At 37.9% G+C, this 23,181-nt stretch overlaps 1 protein-coding gene across 1 annotated transcript in view; it reads right to left on the bottom strand.

Moving 5' to 3' along the window:
- The window catches only part of Rbm25 (RNA binding motif protein 25), a 72,439-nt gene that overhangs the window by 11,026 nt on the left and 38,232 nt on the right, over positions 1-23,181 (bottom strand). The window contains exons 8-18 of the mRNA XM_012517194.2: positions 22,629-22,682; positions 22,201-22,284; positions 18,650-18,936; positions 16,518-16,740; positions 16,275-16,364; positions 13,946-14,019; positions 10,994-11,144; positions 8,949-9,273; positions 8,332-8,606; positions 7,906-8,004; positions 6,728-6,775 (exon numbers count right to left, since the gene is read on the bottom strand). Coding sequence (XP_012372648.2) covers positions 6,728-6,775; positions 7,906-8,004; positions 8,332-8,606; positions 8,949-9,273; positions 10,994-11,144; positions 13,946-14,019; positions 16,275-16,364; positions 16,518-16,740; positions 18,650-18,936; positions 22,201-22,284; positions 22,629-22,682 — 1,710 coding nt within the window. The remainder of the gene's footprint in view (positions 1-6,727; positions 6,776-7,905; positions 8,005-8,331; positions 8,607-8,948; positions 9,274-10,993; positions 11,145-13,945; positions 14,020-16,274; positions 16,365-16,517; positions 16,741-18,649; positions 18,937-22,200; positions 22,285-22,628; positions 22,683-23,181) is intronic.

Genomic DNA, 23,181 nt, shown 5'->3' with positions numbered 1-23,181 from the left:
GGTTCGATCCCCAGCACCACATGCCAGCCAGCCCCGCCCCCTGGTGGGCTGAGCTGGCCACACACACACACACACAATAAATGTAATAAATAAATATATTTAAAAAAAAATAAAGTAAAATAAAATAAAAAAAATTCACCATCTTGATAATCTTACATAGAAAAGATTTGCATAAGGAAGCTACTGTTGCTAAAGATGTTACCCAAATTAGTAAGTCATGCTCAACAGTGTTCGACAAGGTACAAAGGCAGATGGTAGGTTACAACCTGAGTCTATAATTTGTGAAAAAGCTAGGGATACATATGCAGATCTTGTAAAGGATGATCCATCAATAAGGACATGAGCAAAACATTTCATGACAGGAAGGGATGGTTTCACAATTTTAAAAGGACAAATGGGTTCAGGGTGTAAACTAGGCATGGAAAAGCAGCCAATGCTGATCAGAGGGTCACTGAGCATTACGTATACCACTCTGAAATGATGACACACATAAACATGACTTTGGCTCTCAACTTTTTTTTTTTTTCCAACAAGTTTTCAACTAGGATAAAACTGGCCTTTTCTGGAAGAAAATGCCCATGAGAATAGACATTATCCAGGAAGAGAAGTGCCAGGATAGAAGCCTATGAAGAATAGATGAGCCTTATTGCTATGTGCCAACTCAAATGGTTGCCTCTCTAATTTATGACTCTGAGACCCTTTCTTCAGGGTCTCAGACATGAGACGTGATGAATAGACAGGCAAACATGCAGAACAGAGTAGGGATCATGTGGAGCTCTAACACAAAAACCAGGGTAATAAAGAGTATTTTTTCTTGATGGAATCAGGAAGCTTTCTTCCCTACTATTAAGAAATATCGGGAATGGGGAGATAGCTTGGTAGAATAGGTGCTTGCCTGGCAAGCACAAGGGCCTGAGTTCAATCCCTGATTCCACCAAAAAAAAAAAAGAGAGAGAGAGAGAGAGAGAGAGAGAGAGAGAGAGAGAGAGAGAGAGAGAGAGAAATATCTAAAAAGGACAAAGACTTCCCACTTGAGGATGTCATCATGGACAATGCTCCTGCTCACCCATGAGATTTGGGCTATACACAAAGGAAATGTTCCAGATGGCCTCAGACACAGATTTAAGCCTTAAAGAGTTCTGTAAGGAACACTACTACATCCTGTCCTAGGTAGTGTTAGTTGAGAAATCCTAAATCAACATTTCTAGCAGGTAGACAGTAGTGAGGAGGAACTGGTGAACGAACACTTAGAGGAACTATGGCAACTTCTGGCTCAGCAACAGAGAATGGCAGCTGGGGAGCTTTCGGGGGGGGGCGTATCAATAATTAGTGCAACGAAGTTCTCATTCTGAAATAAAGGAAATCCAGGGGAAAAAATGGAGAGCTACTACTACATGTACTTGTACAGAAGATCAACCCAGACAAAGAAAAAGCTAATTGTTGCATTTACTTGCTCAAAGACAATGTAATGTCATACTACACAACAGTGTTACAGAAAGGACAGAAACAGACAATTTTATACCAGTTTTTAGTTCTGAAAAGGTTAGGAACTAGTGAGCCAGAAGCAAGTTGTAGTAAGTGAAAGACAAAGGACAAAAAGGGTACAAGAGTCAAAACCCTTATGTTCTTTTGGAAGGGGACTCTCCTTCCAAACAACCACCACCATCCATTTTTTCTTTTTCCTTTTTTTTTTGGGGGGGGGGAGGATAGTGAGGGGATACAAGTATTGAACTCAGGACCTTGCGCTTGCTAGGCAGGCCCTTATGCTGCTGAGCTATCTTGCCAGCTAACCAACTTTCATTTCAGTATCCCTGCCTTTAAGCCAAAGATGTTAGCTTGAATAGAGTACAGTATCAAATTGTTTCTGATGGGGGCTAGGGAGACCAAAACTGGGCATGGTGGCAGATGCCTATAGTCCCAGCACTGGGGAGGCTGAGGCAGGCGGACCACTGTGAGTCCAACCTGCATAGTTAGGCCCTGTACCAAATAAATATTTTTTTGAAAAAAGAAACTTTCTGATAAACTAGACATTTTGTAACTTCTTGGTGAATAAACTAGGAAAACTATTAGTGTTTCTGATAAATTATGAATATTATACAATCCTTTTTTATTATGAAAGGTTAAGGGATGCTTTGAGAGGTTTGGAATGCACTGTATGTATTCTCATTTATGAGAAAAATTGTCGTGACTTACCAACCAAGCTGTGCAGAAAAATTGAGCTTGTAAGCTAGGGGTCCACTGTAACTGGGATTATAAGCATGTGCCATTGTATGCATGTAGAACACTTGACTTTTCAAATATTTCTTTACCCAGGCAACACCCTTTCTCTACCAAGCATGACACTCAGAGGAAGCTGAAGAAGTTCAAAATCTACCCCCGACCCAAAGTTCCTGCAGAATAAGTACCTTCAAATAAGGCTATTTACATTTCTCCTTTTGTCTTGACTCTAAGCATCATGAAAGCAGCAAACTTTACAAGTGCTTTTTTTTGTTTCATTTTTTATGAACTCTAAACAACAGTATCAGGTTGGCCAGGCAAAAGAAAACAAATGTTACCAGACATCACATAGTGCATGGACACAAAGCATCTTGACCCGGGGCCAGGGAGATGGCTCAGTGGAATAAGTGCTTCCCTGGCAAGCGCACGGACCTGAGTTCAATCCCCGGTTCCGCCAAAAAAAAAAAAAGAAAAAAAGCATCTTTACCCCAAAACTACTTTTAAGAACCCTACTTTATCTTTCTCCGACATCTTTGTTAGCAGTCAAAATCCAAGTTTCCAAGTTACTTATCATACAATGTTTGGTACTTATTCTGCAGGAGGACTGACTTGACCCATTGTTGCATTCTAACCCTGCCCTTTAGATTTTTTTTTTTTTTTGCTCCGAATGCCCTCAGGGGTGGTTTGGCTGGCTGGAGTGTTGTGGGGATCGAACTACAGCACCCTGAGGCTGACAGCTTTGTGGAAGCAGTCACTTAAAGAACTGAGCTAGGGCCAGGACCCCTGCCCTTTAGATTCTTATTCCATTTCACACTAACCATCTTTAACTTTCAATCAGTTTATTTTTGTTTTTTCATATTTTATTTTAATGGAAACCCTTCATCTGTTCTGTAGGACTCCTGACATTGTGGGCACCTTCTCAGAAAGTTCTTCTCATGGTAGCATATTTCTGTAACTCCAGAAGCTGGAAGGCTGAGGCAGGACAAATGCTGAGAAAGTTCAAGGCCAGCCTGTACTACATAGGGAGTTCAAGGCCAGCTCCTCTAAAAAAAAGTTTTTTACTCAAACTTTAACCACTTACCAGTCCAATTATTTAAATACAGGATAACCAAAAGTCACATATTTTCTCATTAACTTTTGCAAGATAATATAACAGGAAATATAAAAATGACAATTTATCAAATTTATTCAACGTAAGAATCAATTGGTTGTGGGGCTGGTGAGATGGCTCAGTGGTCTAGGGCACCTACTTAGAACAAGCTTCGCAAAAAAGCACGGGGACCACGGTTCAATCCCCCAGCACCACATGCCAGCCAGCCCCGCCCCCTGGTGGACTGAGCTGGCCACACACACACACACACACAAATATAAATAAAAATAAAAATAAAAAAAAAAATCAATTGGTTGAAATGACACAAGCCCAGGCAATGCTCAGATACATAAATGTGCTGCCCCAGTGATGCTAGCATGAACTATTTAGTGGGTCTCCAGTACAAGATGCTGTATTGTTGGGATAAGAAAGAGTTAACAGGGGCTGGTGAGATGGCTCAGTGGTCTAAAGCACCTACTTGGAACAGGCTTAGCAAAGCACAGGGACCGCAGTTCGATCCCCCAGCACCACATACCAGCCAGCCCCGCCCCCTGGTGGGCTGAGCTGGCCACACACACACACACACACACACACACACACACACACAACATAAATAAAATTAAAAAAAAAGAAAGAAAGAGTTAACAAAAAGACATGCTAAATAATCTGCAGGGCATGTGGGAGGAGGAAAAAGAAAACAGGGCAGCAACAGCTGCAGAGCAACTAAGAATACTTGGTACTCAAGGACAGACACCCTGTGTTTGTGTCCTTGCTCCCAGATGCCTAGCAGTTTCTCACGTATAGTATAGCCTAAACATTAATCTTGGACACATAATAGGATCTTGTTATATTCACCCTGAAGTAACCTGAAGGCTAAGACTCAAGATATATAAAATTGAAAACCAAAGACAAGGCAACAGCCTTTTTGCTCAAGCCCTCGCTTTGCTTGCACTGAGTGTCAGTGTGACTTTGTGGCCGGTGCCTGTGAGTCTTTCCCAACACTGTTATCTTCACTCTTTCTGTCCATGCACAGAACAGTCAAAAGATCACACTATATCACTATCCTTCCAACAATAATCATCTTGCAGACACTAGTCTTTCCCCATGTGAAATGAATGTTTACATACCTTTCCAGCATTTTTCTCAATGTCCATGTCTCTAACACCCAGGATTTTTTTTCTTTTATTAGGACTGGGGATTGAACTAAGCTATATCCCTACTACTTTTTGCATTAAGCTATTCCCTACTACTTTTTTATTTTATGACAGGTCTTGCCAAGTCACTAAATTACCCAGGTTGTGCTCAATCTTGCAATTTTCCTGACTCAGCCTACCAGAGGATGGAATTATAGCAATTTCCCATCACCCCTAGCCCCCAGAATTTTGTATTGGCCACATGTTGTACCTTATCATCACATGGACTAAGCCACCACTTACATATTTACATCTTAACATGCTACTTTCTGACCACAGGTGCTCCATACCTCCCATAACTTCACTGGAATTCAAATCCTTAGTTCACTGAAAACATCAGTTTTCTTTTTTGTATGTTTGATTGTTTATTATTATTTTTTTTTAATTTTAGGGAAGGGTCTACAGGGTGTCCAAGGTCACACTACTAGATAGTGATCTGCCTGTTTATAGCCTCCCAAGAGCTGGGATTATAGGCACACGCCACCACACCTAGTCTCAATTGCTGTTTCAGCGCACCCTGGGGGCAGGGCTGGCACGGCAGGCCCCTGGACCGAACCTGCCAGCCCTTTCACCTGCTTTTTTTTTTCCAGTTTTCTTTGGGCATTATTCTTTTTCTCTTTTTTTTTTAAATTTATTTTTTTTTAAATTTTATTTATTTGTGTGTGTGTGTGGCCAGCTAAACCACCAGGGGGCGGGGCTGGCTGGCTGGCATGTGGTGCTGGGGGATAGAACCGCGGTCCCTGTGCTTTGCTAAGCTTGTTCTAAGTAGGTGCTTTAGACCACTGAGCCATCTCACCAGCCCCGTCTTTTTCTCTTTTTAATGAGGATCTCATAGTTCATTTAATTACTTCCTCCCTTTTATGATCAATTTTCTTTCCCTTCCTTTTCTTTTTTTTTTTGCCTTTCTTTTCTCATAAAATCACCATGTAAAATAAATGCAATAACTGACTCTAATCCCGAATTAAATGCAGATTTGATGTGTAAATACTGCACATACCCACCAAAAATGATAAAATAGCTAAACTTCATGTCTGAATTTACATAATGCCTATTAACACTCTCCTTAACTGACCTCCACACCACCAAATGTTCTATTTCCTCTGTAACAGAGCAGACTTTGGGGGGGTGGGGTTAAAAAAATCTTTCATTTATTTATTTGTGCAGGGTCTCATTATGAAGGTCAGATGCATAGTGATCCTACTGTCTCAGTCTCCCCAGCACTGAGATTACAGGTGTGCACCACCACACAGTTTTGGGGCTCAAGGGCCAGCACAACATGTCGTACTGGGAATGGAACCTGGGTCCTTGAACTTGCCAGGCAAGCGCTTAGACCCCTGAGCGTTATCTCCCCAACCTGAGCCAACTTTGTTACAACAAGTACACTATAGTTCAGTGGTCACAAACCTATGGCATGTGTGTTGTTTTCCTTTTAAAACAAAGACGTTAATGCATGAGTTGTTTTTTCTAAACTAAGACCTAAGTACTCAAGTTTAATTGCAGGATTGACACTTTGAAATAATTGCGTGGGTTTCAGATTGAAGTCTGTGCACAAGTCTCTAAAAGGTTTGCCACTGCTATTATTGTTTCAGCATCTGTACACTATATTCCTCCCAGAACAAAATCTACCTTTCATGCTTCTAGCACACTGCTTTATTAAGTGAGCACTTAGGACCAGCCAGGTAACTCAGTGGATTAAAGTGCCTGTTTAGGCAGATACAGGGACCAGGGTTCAATCCCCAGTGTGCTGTGCCAGCCATGCCCCCAGGGCATGCTGATCCGGCAACTGAGACTAGGTATGGTGGTGTATACCTATAATCCCAGCACTTAGGAGGCTGAAAACAGGAGGATCACTATGAGTCCAATCTGTGTAGTGAGAACCTGTAGACGCTGTACTAAATAATTTTTAAAAAGGACCACTTAATAAATACATCAATAAATCCTGGCCTATGATTTAAATTTATATAAATCAGAAAAGGGGAAGAGAAGGTACAGAAGATTTCTCAAAAACCCTAATTTTTAAATGACACACTAAAAATGTCATACTGTGGGTGCTTTTAACCTCAATACACATTAAATTTTAATTTGGACCTATAAATTCTTAAACCAACAGAGGGAGAAAACAAATTCAAAACTTATGTTTACATAGATATCAATTAAAATAAGAAAATTAATTTAAAACTTGTGTTTACATTGATATCAACTAAAATTAGAATGAATTCTAACTTACCATGGCAACATCATCTAAAATGCTCTGAGGTGAACTATGGGCCATAACCTGAAAAAAAAACAGTATCATGGTGAAAGAAAACAAAAAGCAGCACAGTAAGTTTTAAAGTACACATTCTCAAAGTGATACAGGAATTCCTTGAGGCTAAGCAACTCTCTATATAAGCTTTTTGTTATGGGATCTTAATCACTATAGTATCAATTTTCTCATAGTCAAACCCTACTTTCACAGTTTAGAATGCTATAACAATTACACGTGAGAAGGCAGCCTAGGCTTACATTTTGTTTTGAGACAGGGTCTCACTATGCAGCCCAATGCTGGCCTGAACTTCTGGCAATTTTCCTGCCTCAACAACTGTAGTGCTGGGATACCATGCATGCGCTACCATATTCAGCTAAATTTCATCTTCATAATGTTAAAAGGGCAATTTGGAAGAATGGTATAGCTAGAAGTTTACAGAATATGGTGCTTCCTCTAAAGTAACCATTCACTAAAGAAAATACTATGCTTTCAGGATAGCATATGATATACTTTGGAGGTTAAGAGCCTAAGTACAAGGGGCAAGACCCGGCTACTTATACAACCATGGCCAAAACATAATCATTAATTTCTTCATGTGTTAAAATGGAGATAACATTAGAGACTTATACTTCAAAATGTTAACAGTACCTTTCAAGAAGTTAGTAATCAGTCAGTGAACATTGGCCACTTATAATATGGAAGGAACCATTTTACTATTTTAAAATGGGTGACTGTTGTGGGTATGATACTGCATACCTATAATCCCAGTACTTGGGAGGCAGTTGCAGAAAAACTGCAAGAAATTCCGAGGCTTGCCTGCACTACATAGGGAAATCCAGTCTTAAAAAAAACAAGAATCACTAACAAAGAAGGATCATGAGACAAGCTATAGGCTACCTCCATAAAACCTTGCCTACACTTCAGCAGTATTCTAAACCAAGACAAGACAGATGGGGACGTGGCATTCATTCTCAGCATCAGATAAAGCAACCATAATTGACACAGCCAGCCAATCTGTCAAGGGTTCATTAAAGCAGCAATGGATCACTGAACAGAAACTGAACTATCATGCACTTCACTAAGCAAGACTTGAGGAAGAGTCTAATGTTTTGAAGTATAACATAAAACGCTGGTGGTACAAGGAATAAAAGACCAACCTTTGAACAAACAAAATCAACTAATGTAGCTTCTTCTTCACCTATGTATTCTATGATTTTCTTATTAATCCATGGTCTAATTCGTCGTTCCATCAGCATCTGCAAAACAAAGCACATTTAATGAACTAAAGTCTTTTTTACAGTATTAAAGACTCACAAGTTATAAGATGAAAATATACTACCTATGTCCATTCACATTACTTAGACAAATATAAGAAAATAATGATTCATTTCTAATCTAAGAAAACTTCAAGAATTTGGAAGAATTCTTAGAAGACCAAGAATTTCCCGAATATAAATTTTCTGACCATGGCATTTCCATGGTATCAAGAAGATTATCTTTTTGTCATTAATGGAATCAAATGAATTGTATGACACATTAAGAACCAGTCCCAACAATCTGATGAAAAACCAACCACTACTCACAGAATCCACAATAGACCAATCCAGAGGATAAGCAAAGAGCTCAGGTTTGGCTGTTGGGATTTTCTCAATAAGACTCTTTATATGTTTGCGTTTCTCTTCAGTGTTCACAGTGCCTTTGGTAGCATTTTTATCATCTTCACCATAATCCAATGGAACAAGTTTCCTTTTTCGTGGTACGTCGTCACTATCTTCATCCTCAAATTTGTTAAATACACTATCTACAGGTAGTTTCTTCCTTTTCACAGAATTGGGCTGACCAGGACTATTAGAAGCACCTATAGTAAAAACACCGTTTTAGCATGGTATTAATTTCAAATCTTGTATCTGACAACCCACCATCCCTCTAAAACAGTCCAAATACTTTCACAAGTGCCCGACTGGAAAAAGTAACTCACTACTCACAAGTGCTATAGCAAATTTAACTTTTTCACTTCTTCTCAGCACTCGAGGCAGCTGCAGATATAGGAGCACTAGTAGGACTATGAAAACAATTATGAGCTAAAAAGACATTTTTGAGTACTTTTCTATCTACCTATCAAGCAGTATAACTTCTTCCCTTAAAAATATAGGAACTTGCAGGGAGAAGGGAGAGAAAAAGGATAGAAATGCTAACACACCCAGTTTGAGGCTTAATCCTATTTTTGGCCTGTGCTCTTCGGGTTGCTGTTGATCTGGTGAGTTTTCATGAGGAATAATAATACCACAGGGAGACTCGTCCCCAGGAGTATTGGGTGTTGCATTGCCACTGGCAGAAGAAACAGATGGGGCAGAGCTGATGGGCCTCAGAGTGGGTTTCAGACAAGGCTTTTGCTCAGGCTCCTCTTCTTCTTCCATAGGTTCTTCTCGTTTTTCTTCCTTTTCTTGCTTTTCTTCCTCTTCTTCCTCTGATTCTGGCTCCTGCTTTATTTGTGGTTGTCTGCGTCTCTCAGCCTCTTGTTCAATCTACAACCAAAAATTAACTGATTAACTTGAAATAAACTTGGGGCCAGGGAGATGGCCTAGCAGAATAAGCACTTGCCTGGCAAGCGCAAGGGCCTGACTTCAAGCCCTGGTTCCGACAAAAAAAAAAAGAAAAGAAAAGAAACAAAAAAACACTGAAATAGACTTGCTTTTTAGTTTACAATAAATCTTTATTAAAGAATTTCTAATGGAAGTTTTATTTTAGAACACTAAATAATAGATAAAGGGCAAGCCAAACCCTTGAGGATGATCATATACAATTATTTGTTCTCTTTAGGAAAAGACTGACGCTAGTAGTCATCTGGGTACTGATATACAACAGGGAAAAACGAGAAATTCAGAATAAAAGGCATTTGGGGTGCCAAAGGCCTATACCAACATGAATATCCCAATCCATAAAAGATGTATGACAAAGAAGCTACTGTAGGGGTTATTAAAAATTAGGTGATGAAATATTGTTTCATTTTTGTTTTCAGTGCTGTCTGAACATTTTGCTTCATTAATAACAATGATAAAGTATAAGCGCTTCATCAATGACAACAAAAGTTTCTAAAAGGAATGCATAAAGAGACAAAGTTTTAACACTTGACAGATTAAAAAAAAAAAGTTGAGTGCTGGGCCAGGTGGCACATGTCTATAATCTCAGCTACTTAGGAAGCTGAGGCAGGAAAATCTTCATTTCAAACCCAGCCTGAGCAATATACACATAGCAAGAAACTTCTTTAGGAGCTGGGGATATAGCTGCGCGGTCTAAGAACCTGCCTGGCAAGCACAAGGATCCAAATTGGATCCCCAATACCACATGCTGTGCCAGCCCCGGAAACCTGGACATACTATGCCAGCCCTGAAATTGGGGTGTGGTGGTACACACATATAATCCATCAGTGCTGGGAGGCTGAGACAGGAGGATCACTACGAGTCTGAGCGGCGCAGTGAGACCCTGTATCAAATAACTTTAATTTAAAAAAAAGAAACTATTAAAAATTGGCATGCAAAATTCATCTACAACTAGATTCATGATAAGTAAAAGCTAAAAACTTTTCAACAATGACAACCTACTCTTGAATATAAATTTCGGTATGTCATGACCTATCACCCAGTGTATTTCTTCTTAAAATGACAGGCTGCTAAAGAAACGTTCTAGTAAGTGATAAGACTCAAGTCACAAAACTTTATTAAATGTCAAGTTATAGGAAGGAATCCCAACAAAATTTTATGAAGGTCACCAAAACTAAAGGAACCGTTTGTTCATGAGATGTTTACAAATTAAATGACTTACAATTGTTTGATTCTATAAGGTTTCTTTTTCTTGGAGGGGGGGGGTACCAGGGATCCAACTTAGAACATAGTGCTTGTCAGGCACACAAGTATGCCACTGAGCTATTACCCCAGCCCAGATGTTTAGAACTGAGTCATAACTCAATTTGTAAATCAAGGTGTGAATCAACTAACACTGATGGTTTTACATTATAAGTACTAAAAACCTTCATCAAGGAGCTGGAGATATAGCTCAGCAGCACAATATCTACCTCATAAACAAGTGGTTTTTGAGTTTGATTCCCAGTGCCCATAAGACAGATACTTCCAACAAAATAGCAAGTTCTATGAAACATAATGTGTATTATAAAATTAAACATTACCACGGTTGGCTTTAAAATGACACAATAATCTTAAAATCATGGTAGGTACTATAGTATCTTACCCTCTGGAGCTCTCCATCTGGATCTGGGTGCCCTTCTGCCAGAAGGCGTTGCCTGATTTCTTCAAGCTCTTCCTTCTCTCTCTTCCTATCCCGTTCATCTGCTTCCATTTCCTTTTCCCTGTCACGCAACCGTTTTTGAAGAGCACTCCCCCTGCAAGAGTAGCAGGCCTCACTTAGTATCACTACATATCCTTACAACAGCACCTTTTGTCAACAATAAGGACTGCACGCCAAGGAGACAAAGATTGTCTTAATGTGTCTACAAACAGCAATAGCTGGCTTTTTACGTGATAACAGCATTGTCTTCTCATTACCACGCTTCACCTTGATAATCCCTTGTTTTAATTACTTAAGTTTACCTTAAGCATCACTCAGGCAGTATATTTAAGTATTGACTGTCCTAGTATTGCTTGGACAAGTGTCATTTCAACTAGTCAATTCTTGTATTAAATAAATTTGACAAAATTGGTATTTCTTGTTATCTTATAAAAATTAAAGACAAAAATTCCAATGTTTTTTATCATCCTGTATTTAAATAATTAGACTGTTAGGTGGTTAGAACAAATGAATAGTTCTGAGACCAGGCAAGAAGGCACACACCTGTAATCCCAGCATTTGGAGGCTGAAGCACAAAGATCACCATGTATTCAATGATAGCCTGAGCTATGTAGTAAGACCCAGTCTAAAAAGAACCAAAGTACAACAACAGTTCTGGGCCTGAGGGTACAACTCAGTAGGAAAGTGTGGTTAGTATGTACAAGGACTTTGCTCCCAGTATCATTTAAAAACAGTAACACCCATCCTCAATAAAACCATTCCAGCACAGAAAAATCTCACTAGTGCAGAAGCAATGGAAATTCTATTTAACAGCTCGTTATGTCCTAGAATGTACACGTTACCTACTATTTTTTATGGTTTAAATTTGGTAATTTTACTGATCTTGTGGTATTTTCCACATTGAGGATAAACACTCGGCACTCTTGGTCCTTAGGGGACTAATTTCAAAATTTTTATTTTTATTTTAAGCCTGTGTGTGTGTGTGTGTGTGTGTGTGTGTGTGGCCAGCTCAGCCACCAGGGGGCGGGGCTGGCTGGCATGTGGTGCTGGGGGATAGAACTGCGGTCCCTGTGCTTTGCTAAGCTTGTTCTAAGTAGGTGCTTTAGACCGAGCCATCTCACCAGCCCCCAATTTTTTTTTTTTTTTTTTGGGCGGAACCGGGGATTGAACTCAGATCCCTGCGTTTGCCAGTCAAGCGCTTAGCCTACTGAGCCATCTCCGCGGCCCCCAAAATTTTTATTATTTTGGCTACAGCTTGTCAAATGTAACCATATGTAAATACCCTCGCTATTCCTGCAGCATGTTAGACACACTACAGATAATAAAATGGTATCAACACTTTGTCCAAGGACAGCAAGATAGCTTAGTGGTTTAAAGCAACTGCTTAGGCAGATGCAGGAACCAGGGTTCGATCCCTGGCGTGCCATGCTGGCAGTGCCCCCGGGGTGCACTGCAACAGTGATTGAGAATGGGCGCAGTGGCACAGGCCTGTAACCCCAGCACTTGTGATGCTCACTACAAGTCTGATCTGTGTAGTAAGACCCTGTACTAAATACATTAAAGAAAAAAGACTTTGTCCAGATCCTCAAAAACATACAATTTGACTGGGAAGTATCAAGACAATTTCACCATGCCATAAATGGAAATTTTTTAAAAATTTAGTTCAGGGTCTTGCTATGCAGCCTGGACTTGTGATCCTCCTATCTCAGCCTCCCCAACACTGGGATTACAAGCATGTGCAACCACATTCGGTTTTGGTGACCTGCACGGCACACCCAGGGTTCCAGGACCAGCATGTGATACCAGGGATTGAACTTGCCAGGCAGGTGTCTAAACCACCAAGCTATCTCCCTAGCCCATAAATGGGAATTTCTAAATGCTTGAACAGGGCTGGTGAGATGGCTCAGTGGTCTAAAGCACCTACTTAACCGCGGTTCAATCCCCCAGCACCACATGCCAGCCAGCCCTGCCCCCTGGTGGGCTGAGCTGGCCATACACACACAAATAAATAAATAAAATTAAAAAAAAAAAAAAAATGCTTGAACAGAAAAGAGAAACACACGCTACAACTCTCACTTCACACTAAAGTATTAATATGAAGATGGCAGGGTAAGGGGGGGATTGCTATTCTTTTTTTCCTTTTTTTTGAAACAGGGTCTCATTGGATAGAGCTCAGGCTGGCCTTAAACTCACAGTGTAGCTCTATCCTGAATGTGTGATGATCCTCCTACTGGGGCCTTCCACATGCTGGGATTCCAAGAGTGCAACATCACCAAGTCCAACTGGTTAGCCCAACTGGTTTACTATTCTAGAACTCTTTTAAGACAAAAATTTCGGGGAACAGGGAGATGGCTCAGTAGAATAAGCATTTACCTGACAAGTGCAAGGACCCGAGTTCAATCCCCAGTTCCGCCAAAAAAGCCCACAAAACCAAATAAATAAAAGATCTTTAAAAAAAATTAAGACAAAAATTTCTACATGACCCCAAGTAGTTACAAAAACTAGTTATAATAGAAAGTGGACCTGGTCTACAGAGATAGCTCAGTGGCATAAGTGCCTGCCTGGCAAGCGTAAGGTGCCAAGTTCAATCCTCAGTACAAAGAAAAAAAATCATAAACTGGACTACTTAAAATATATGAAGGAAGAAAATAGGATTTTTTGGTATACTGCTATCATGGATCCCACCTGCAACCTTCTAAATACACAATATTGTTAATTCTTATCCAACAAAACCCCTACCCTCACACACACTGCAAAAACAACACTATTAACTGAAAAGATGATTTACAACGAGCATTCCTACTCTTACTCTGCTTAACTCTGTACTCAGGCAAACATGGAAAGTACATCTAATAAAAAACTGAAAAGATGAGTTCATAGAGCAAAGCTTTTTACCTGTAGTATTTGGGATCATCTCTATCATCATCATAATCTTCTAAGAATTCTTTTAGTCGCTTAGCCTCTTTAGCCTTTGAAGAAATGGACAATGTGCAGAAAATTAGCATAAGTTATTTAAATAATCGTAATGACCAGAAAAGACTGTTTCTTATTCAAACCACTTAAAACTAGTTTTCATATCCACTTAAAACTAGTTTTCATATATTTCATGTGTTAATATAATTTGTATTAGACATCTTTTTATCTTTCACCTATAAAATAAGTCAGATTTGAGATTTTAGGTCTGTGAATAAAAACTACAAACATCTACATTATGGTACAATAAATATATTTTCCAAAGATAATCTTCAAAGTATAGTAATAATTCTCCATCAAAACCAGAACATATAAGGAAACCAATTATCTTATTACATTTAACTTGACAAAAATATTTTAAATTTCATTTTGTAGATGGAAGATGCAGCAGTTTTTAATTTTGTACAAAAATAAAAATTGTATCATTTTAATGCATCACTTCAAAGGCAATACATACCCAACTTAATTCTGTAAATTATTCCCACCCATAACCCCTACCTACAACTTTAAACTGCAAACATCTCTTATTTTCAGAATTTCAAGTACAAGATATACCTAACTATATATTTTACCTATGACTGTTATATATAACCACTACATTGACAGCTATCATACCGAGACACAAAACATAAATCCTAACTTTTAGTAAGCTTTTAATATACTTCACCTAATTCAAATGTATGTCTCTTTAAACACTTCCCCAATCTAACCCTCAATCCATGAACAGCACCTCCACACAGGCAACGTTAGCATTTTCTTCCTATATTTCCAAATTATTTTGAATGTATCTTTAACCATGTGAAACACACACATATACAACACCCTATTATAATAAATCCCTAATCTGATATTGCTTCTTATAAAATCAAGATTAGTTATTCCTGTATGCCCAATATGTAAGCAAAAGGCTGAGACGTGATAACTATCAAACTGACAGAAGCAGTCTGTCTATTGTCAACAGTTTTATATATTTTTTCAATTTCTTACATATGGACATACAGGAAAAGACCATAAGATACAAAACTATACACTTTGCTAGTCTTTTTTCCCCTCTGAAGGTGGTACTTGGGATTGAACCAAGTAACTCTTTGCACTGAGCTACAACCTGAGCCTTTTTATTTTTATTGTGAGACAGAGTCTTGCTACGTGACTAAATTCCCCAGGCAGGGTTCAAACTTATTAATTCTCCTGCCTAGACTCCCAGAGTGCTAGAATCACAGGAATGACTGCCACAGTCAGTTACAATTAAGCAGACAGGGGGACTTTCACTTTAACCTCATGTAGTTGAAGGATTTAACTTGAACCAGTAACTGGTTGGTATTTTGAAGTTCAAAGACCAAAACAAAAGGATTTCCTAGGAAGTGATAGAATTTTTCAAAAGTTTATTCTAAATTATTGTTGATGGAGTTTCTTCTTCTCTTACTATACTGTCTTCTTCCTACTTTCTAAGAATGAACAATAAATTGTAAAATGAGATGTATAATCTCACTTTCAACATAATTTTTTTAAACTAGATTCTAAATAAAGCTATGACATTGAAGGATCTAGTATCTGGGAAACCCGTAATATCTATCTAATTGCTGCATGCACCCTTTTGGTTACTTACAAAAATTCTATGTCTCATGTTCAAAAGCTATTTGAAGAAGATTCCTAACTTCAGTGAAGTTTTTGGATGAATAATCTCCAAACTGGAGATTAAGAAAATTTCATATTCTGGCAAAGACAGAACAGATGCAACATACTACTGAAGCAAATACTATGATAAATAATATTTTTTAAGTTTACTTAATAACAATGCCAACTGCTTCACTGTTATAGCTTATCAACACTGTAAATATAAAAGGAAAATTCATTTTATGATTACCATGCAGTTAAAAAATAATACGTAATATAAGGAAAAACTGATTTGTAAATGTTATACACAGAAACAATACCTTTAATTTATAAAAACTTATATCATTTGCTTCATTCAAATGCACTGCACCAATTCAACAATTTTGCCAAGTTCTTAATCAAAGCATGTTCTAATAAGTTTATCTATCATTTCAGTATAGATTTACTTTGACAGTATGGAAATATAATTTTATGAGCAGCAAATATTTGAGAAATAGATGTGTATACTGAAATTGTCTGAAGGTTGCTTGAGACAATTATCTGTAAATGCCAACTTCAGTTTTAGTTACTTCCTTCTAGTTAACAGTAAAATCTGATTTTCCTGGAAAAAAGAATCCTTGTTAACCCAGAATCTTACCATTTCTCTTCTTCTTTCTTCTTCTCTTTCAGCCTCTTTCTCATATTCCCGAGTTTTTTTTCGTTCTCTGATTTCCCAATTTTTAAGTCTCTAAAAAAGAAAATTTTAAACTTTTGAAGTTCTACAACTTTGACTGACTTACTAATTATATAAAGTTTTAACAACAAAAGACAAAAAAGCTATACCAAATTAAAAATAGTATTAAATTTGCAGAAATGATTTTGAGTCAGTATCTCAACTTACCTCCTGGTAAGCAGCTTCTTTCTCCCGGAGTTTTCGTTCCAGTTTTCTTCGTTCATATGCATCTTCCTCATCCTCCTCTCGATCTTGTTTCTTGTCTTTCTCTCTTTCCCGCTCCCGTTCCCTCTCGCGCTCTCTCTCCCGTTCACGTTCTCTCTCACGTTCCCTTTCTCGTTCTCTCTCTCTTTCTCGCTCCCGTTCTCTTTCACGGTCTCTGCTTTTTTCTCTACATAAATAAAAGATTTTTTACAAACTTTGTCACTTTGTTCTCCTTTAACAACCAACAGAAAAAAAAATGCACTATGAAAGAGAAACTTGTAAGCCAAAATTTAGCATTTGATTTCTGCAGAACTGTAAACTCTGCCCATCAGAACAACACAGACCAAGGCCCAAAAGTCCACCTTCATAGTCCAGTGTTGGGCAAATCAACACTGGCAGGCCCTGGGTACATCCTCAGCCCATAAGCACATAAAGAAAGATAAGCCAGGTGTGGTCGCATTCTAGTTCTGGCACTGGAGGTTGAGACAGGAGGACTGCTGCAAATTAAAGGCCAGCCTGGGTTACAAAGTAACCAATGAGGATATAGACCAGCAGCAGTGTGCTTGCCTGGCAAGCACAAAGTCATGAGTTCAATTCCCTGCACCAAAAAGAATAAAACAAAGAAAGATAAAAGACTATAATTCCAATGGGAAGGGGAACTAAAAACACAAGGTGGGGACCAAGGGGATACTACAGTAGGACAATAGGAAGGGCAAGAGGGAAGCAAAGAGAGGAAAAGAGGTAAGAGAGTAGGAGAAAAGAGGGAGGAAAGGCTAAGTAAAAAGAATAAAAGTGGGTCATGTATATGTACTAATTCCCCACAATGAAGTAATCATTATGTTGCACAAACATGTAGTAATAAAACATTATTTTAAGACATTTCCAACCCCAAACTGCAATCTAAAGTACATTAGTACTTACTGGCACACAAGAAAAAAACAACCAAAAACCTACAAAAACCTGAATGCAAAGTTACATAAAAGACTGAGAAGTTAATAATGACCCATCACATATTAAAATATTAGTTAATTGTTTAATGGTGAAAAAAGGTTGATTCCTAAGAAAAATACAAAGGACTAATGAACTTGTTAAATGATAATGTACTTCTAATGACCAAGTAATAAAGCCATGGCCAATGTGGAATAAAGAATTCTACCATACTGCATGGCATGTATAAATCATAGAAGTATATGTATCATCATTTCAAGTTATCAACTATGGGGCTGGGGAGATGGCTCAGTGGAATAAGCGCTTCACTGGCAAGCACAAGGACCTGAGTTCAATCCCCAGTTCCGCAAAAAAAAAAACAAAAAACAATCAAGTTATCAACTATTTAATTCACAACAATAAAAATACAAAACATAGTATGTCAGTGATCTAATAAAGCTGATGGACACCTGTCACAAAAGTAAGAGTTCTTGACCTCATACAAGTCAAATTCTCAGTAACAGCTACAGGGAAGGAACCAACAGAGGAATAACTGAGACAGCATTGCACTTCCAGTTTGAATAGTATGGTTTAGTGATCAAGATCAGACTCCTGCTATAAACAAGCAGAAAACTGAAGGAAGTCATGTAGACTTGAAAAATGGTTTGAAAAGACAAGCTTTTCACTCTCTTCTGTTTACCTTTCCTTGGTTCAATCTTGCTCTAACTCTTAGGAGTGAGAAGACTCTTCAGATGACTTCTAATTACCAAAAACCTAAAAATGGAAATGAAACAAAGCCCTCCAAAGGTGAAATTATCAGGAGCTAGGAATGTAAGCAGTAGTGGGCCACACACTCCCACACCCACTCCAGGGGCCAAAAGGAATGGTGCTACAGCTGATGGCTCAACATACAGCACCTCAATGAAAGAATAAATAGAAAAACTACTCACTATCCTAAGGATGTAACAGAGAATTTTGTCTTCCCAGATCACTTGAGTAGTAGACAGATGTTTGCAAGTTGCTACTTTTACCATTGTGATGCATGTATGTTAAAAAGCCAGATTCAGTAACATAGTTCAGGAGAGTCTCTCATCAGATTGATGCAGACAGTTCCAGAGAAGGTAACCCTGCTGGTTCTTTCAGAAACAGTAAACTCTATGAAGCATTACCTTGATCGACTCCGATCCTTATTTCGATCTGAACTCCGTTCTCGATCCCGGTCCCGATCTCTCTCTCGATCTCGGTCCCGATCTCTCTCCTTTGTTCGGTCACGGTCCCTATCCCGTTCTCGTTCCCGCTCCCGTTCCTTCTCCTTTTCTCGTTCACGTTCTCTTTCCCTTTCTCGTTCCCGTTCTCGCCTTTCTCGTTCCCTTTCACGCTCCCTCTTTCTTTCTCTCCGTTCTTTCTCAATTTCCTGTCTTTCTTTTTCCTTTTTGCCTTTCTCTTCTTCCAGTTTCTAGAAACCAATAAAAGTACTTTTAGAGTTAATTCTGTAGCTCCAGGTTTCAGCTGCTTCTCGACGCAATGTCCAATATTGAAAACCAAAACACTGAACCACTAGTATTTTAATAATACTTGTGGTTTGACTTGAAAAATTCAACTTGAGTAATTATAAGACTAGATTTTTGTCCAAAACCTTATATTCCACATAGACCAGGAATCTCCAATCTTGGGTGCTGAACAAATGTGTCAAGTGTGGCTGGTCACGTAATGACTACATAATAATTTAAATGGCAATGAGGAATGTGGAAGTTCAAAATAATTTCTAGAAATACAATTACTTCACTAAGACCCCAGACTTCCCATTATAAGTCAGATGTTGAGAGCTTTAAGGGGGAGGTGGGGGAGACACATTATTGTAATGCAACTGATCTTCGGCACTCTGGTACACCCACCCCTCAAAAGATACAAGTTCTGTCTTTTTAATCTACAAAAATATTTATTCCCACCACAAGATGGACAGCCCACCAAATACAAAAGCTTTGGAAATTTTTCATTTCAAGCAAAATGTACATAATTCAATTATTTTCACATAAAATATTTTAAAATGACATAGTAATGCCCATTATGTCTGCAAGACAATAAAAATATATATTTACAATGATAAATCCATCCTTGGAAGGAATGATTGTGTATTAACTTACAGATGCTGTGCTAGGACATGGATCGCCAACACTGGATTAACCTTGCCTATAAGCTATGTTTCTGGGAGGAAGAGCAAGTACATGGTTCACAAATAACCAAATAACAAAGTCAAACCAAGTTTGTACCCTACAAGATTACCAGTGTACCACAATGTTTCTATGCAAACTCAGAAGGGGAAAAAATTGCCAAACACATAAAACAAAAACAAAACACAGTTACCCCTTGGGTTCCATATTTAGTTTTGCTGAAAGGAAATTTAAACTCCAATAATAAAAGGTTCATTTTTCTTTTCTCAGTAATGTAAAGCATTTAAAACAACTTTAAAAAACAGTCTTACCTGTTAGGTACTCTTTTTCCCTTGTTCATGGATCAAAGAACTGATATAGAATTATGAAACGAAAGCTAGTGCATGAGACATCAATATATTCAGCTGCAGTGCCAGTCTAAATCCTAAAGTAGAATGCAGGCCATGCCAATACCGAATATATTGAAATTATAAAGAGAAAAGAAATGGTAGAATAGACAGAAACTAAAAGCTACAAAAAGGGTAAAAATCTCATTTCTGAAACAGTTCTAATGGAAGATAAAAATCTGTCCTATAAATGAGGCTAAATTACATAAAACTTACCTCAATGTCATACACATAAAGAAATATATTTCTGAGATAATACTTACAGATAATTTTAGTTGTTCCCAATATTAATTTTGTAAAATTCCTCAATTTTTTACTCTTAAGCTTATTCACTGTACTACTTATTGTTACATAAAGTAAATGTTTCAGAATTCATTTCAAAAGTGGTTCTAAATAAAGTGAGTGAATCTAGTCTATATTGAACATTTTTCTGAATTTATAAATATATACTATCAATGAGTGTACAAAGGTAGAGAGAGAGAGACAGAGATAGACACACAGCATACATATGGCACATTTTAAAAGACTGGAAAAAGAAGAAATGAGGTGTGTATAAAATGTAAGAGTAATGAAGAGGAAAGGACAGATAAAAAAATCATAAATCTTACCTTATTCTCTCTTCAGACTCATCCGTGCTGTAAATGGACGCCCCCTGCCACGCTGATACCCTGACAGTCTGTGGTTATTTAATAAACTCATACCAAAACATGCAAAGGTTCACTGAGCTCAATTCTTGTTACTGAAGTTTCAAATATCCTCCACCCCTACCCACACCACCCATTGAGAACTTTCTGTTGTTGTTTTAGTTTCTTACATTTAAAACACATTTTGGAAATTCAAAACATTCCCCCAATGAAATACTACTAAGCCACTGATAGTGTGAGAGATTCTTAAAATCTGAAGAAAGTGTCTTTTGAATTTTTTTACCACATGGTTTCTTCATAAATGACAAATAAAATTACAAGGTTTAACAGATGAAGCAAAAAGACCGTAAACCACACACACAACTATATACCATTTTTAAGCTTACTCAGCCCTAAATTTGAGTACTGAACCTAAATGAGAATATTTCTCCACTCTGAATTTCCACAGAACACCATTTTCACACTCAAAATTTGGGGAGAATTACATTTGTGCTTTTAGACATGCCTAATTCCTCACAAAGCACTGTGTATTAAAGCCACAAGTGTGCAGCACCACTGATTCTTTGGCATTATGAACTTGAGTTTTAAAACCAATGGGAAAAAAATAAGACTGACTACCACTTAACACTTCACTGAATTAAGATCTCTCAGCCTATGACTAAGAAGCAGCAACATCTTATTACCTCTAAATCAAAATACGTTTCATGCAGTGTTTACATTTCACCATCCATAAGCAACACCTTCAACACCAGCAACATTCACAGATGCACTGTCATTGAGAGAAGCTTTAAATAGGCAAAACTCGTGAGTGGGATTTACTAAACAACAATACCCATTTCCAAGCCAGTTACCCCTTTGCATATTTTTCTGAGGGGGCATCCATAAATATAATAAAAAACAGAAGCTCATACTTACATCCTACTCCTTGTTACTTTCCAAGCTGACAGTTTCATCTTGCATTAGTCACCATATGATCTCTATCATAATGGTGGGGGTCAATGAATAGATTAGCTTTATGGGAATTTACAGTTCTTCCATGCATCTAAAATTTGGTAAGTCTGGTAACCACTGACCTACTTTTTAAAAATCTCCCCCACTCAACTTAAATCTATACAAATATAAATCTTAAATTTTAATTTCAGCTCCAAAGAAAAGTTTTCCCTAAGATTAAGTTAAATAACTGTCCCCAAAAGTAGACTGCACTGTATGTATGTTATCCTGCTGCCCCCTTGCATCTGTTTTAAATCTGACCTTGATTTTTATGTTGAACACTAAAAAATTAATTTTATTCATATTAAAGTGAGATGACTGCAGAGTAGTTAGTAACTGAAAAAACTAAGTGCAGTATGTCAAGGACCACTTTAATATGGTACTAATTTTTTGTTTTTACCTAAGTATCAATTAAGCCTACAAAAAGCACTTAAAATTATATTCTAATGTAAGGTTGATTTTCTTGTCTGTTTGCTCTGGATTCTGTAAAAAGTCTAGATTGGTATCAAGTGAAAAACAAGAATACTACCTTGTGCGTGTCTCTGAATTTGCTGATCTCTCGAGATATCAGGTCTCTTTTGTCCTCTTCCTTTTCTATAGCATTTATATCCTCCTAAAAGCCAAGGAAACATGAGGTAATGAATAAAGATGAATCTACATATATCAATATAGAAAGTAGTAAAATATTTTGTGCAAGTCTTACAAATGTATGATTAAAGAAAAAATCTACAGTAGCAAATGTAACATCCTGAAGTTAAAACATGAAAAATCAAGACTATAAAAAAATCACAATTGCAGCTGGGGAAATAGCTCAGCGGCACAGAGCCTGCCTGGCAAGCACAAGCTGCCAAGTTCAGTTCCCAGGGCAAAAAAAAAAAAAAAAAAAAAAAAAAAAAATCACAATTATGGCAGTTTAGTAATAAAAAAGATAATGTCAAAGCTTACGTTTAAACGAACCTTAGCGATGAGCGGATAAGGGATCAGTGGGGCAACTGGAAATCTGCGGAAAATCTGCGGGAAAATCCAGCAAGATTTTTAAAAAACAGAGCTCACGCTACTCTGTACTTCAACGCTCTTTAATTTTTACTGCAAATATCATAATACTTGTAATAGTTTCTTGAGTGCAAACTACTTGCCATTTAAAGCTATTTTATTCTCTTTAAAAGTCCTCTTATAACCCACCCCTGGTTCTCCCTCCAATACTCCCAGACAATGGAACAAGAAAGATCTCACTGCAGCAAGGCTTTCTCTTTAATCTAAGACAGAATAAAGACTGCAACAGAATTTGCCTGTAAGCCCTGCCAAAGAACAGGATGTTTTTAAAATTTCCTCCTTTCAACTGATACAAACAAATGTCTAGCTATTTTTCTTTTCCATTAATGGGGAAAGAACAAGTTATACAGCGCTCAGCTGACTTACTCTACAACTGACTGACCCTACCAATTACACTGTGATAAGAGTATGACCACGAAAGGCTTCCATAAAACACATGAACAAGCAAGGTTAAAAA

Source organism: Octodon degus, unplaced genomic scaffold (genome assembly GCF_000260255.1).
Source record: "Octodon degus isolate 3935 unplaced genomic scaffold, OctDeg1.0 scaffold00007, whole genome shotgun sequence".
Taxonomy (NCBI): Eukaryota; Metazoa; Chordata; class Mammalia; order Rodentia; family Octodontidae; genus Octodon; species Octodon degus.
This window is presented reverse-complemented; position numbering and strand designations above follow the sequence as displayed.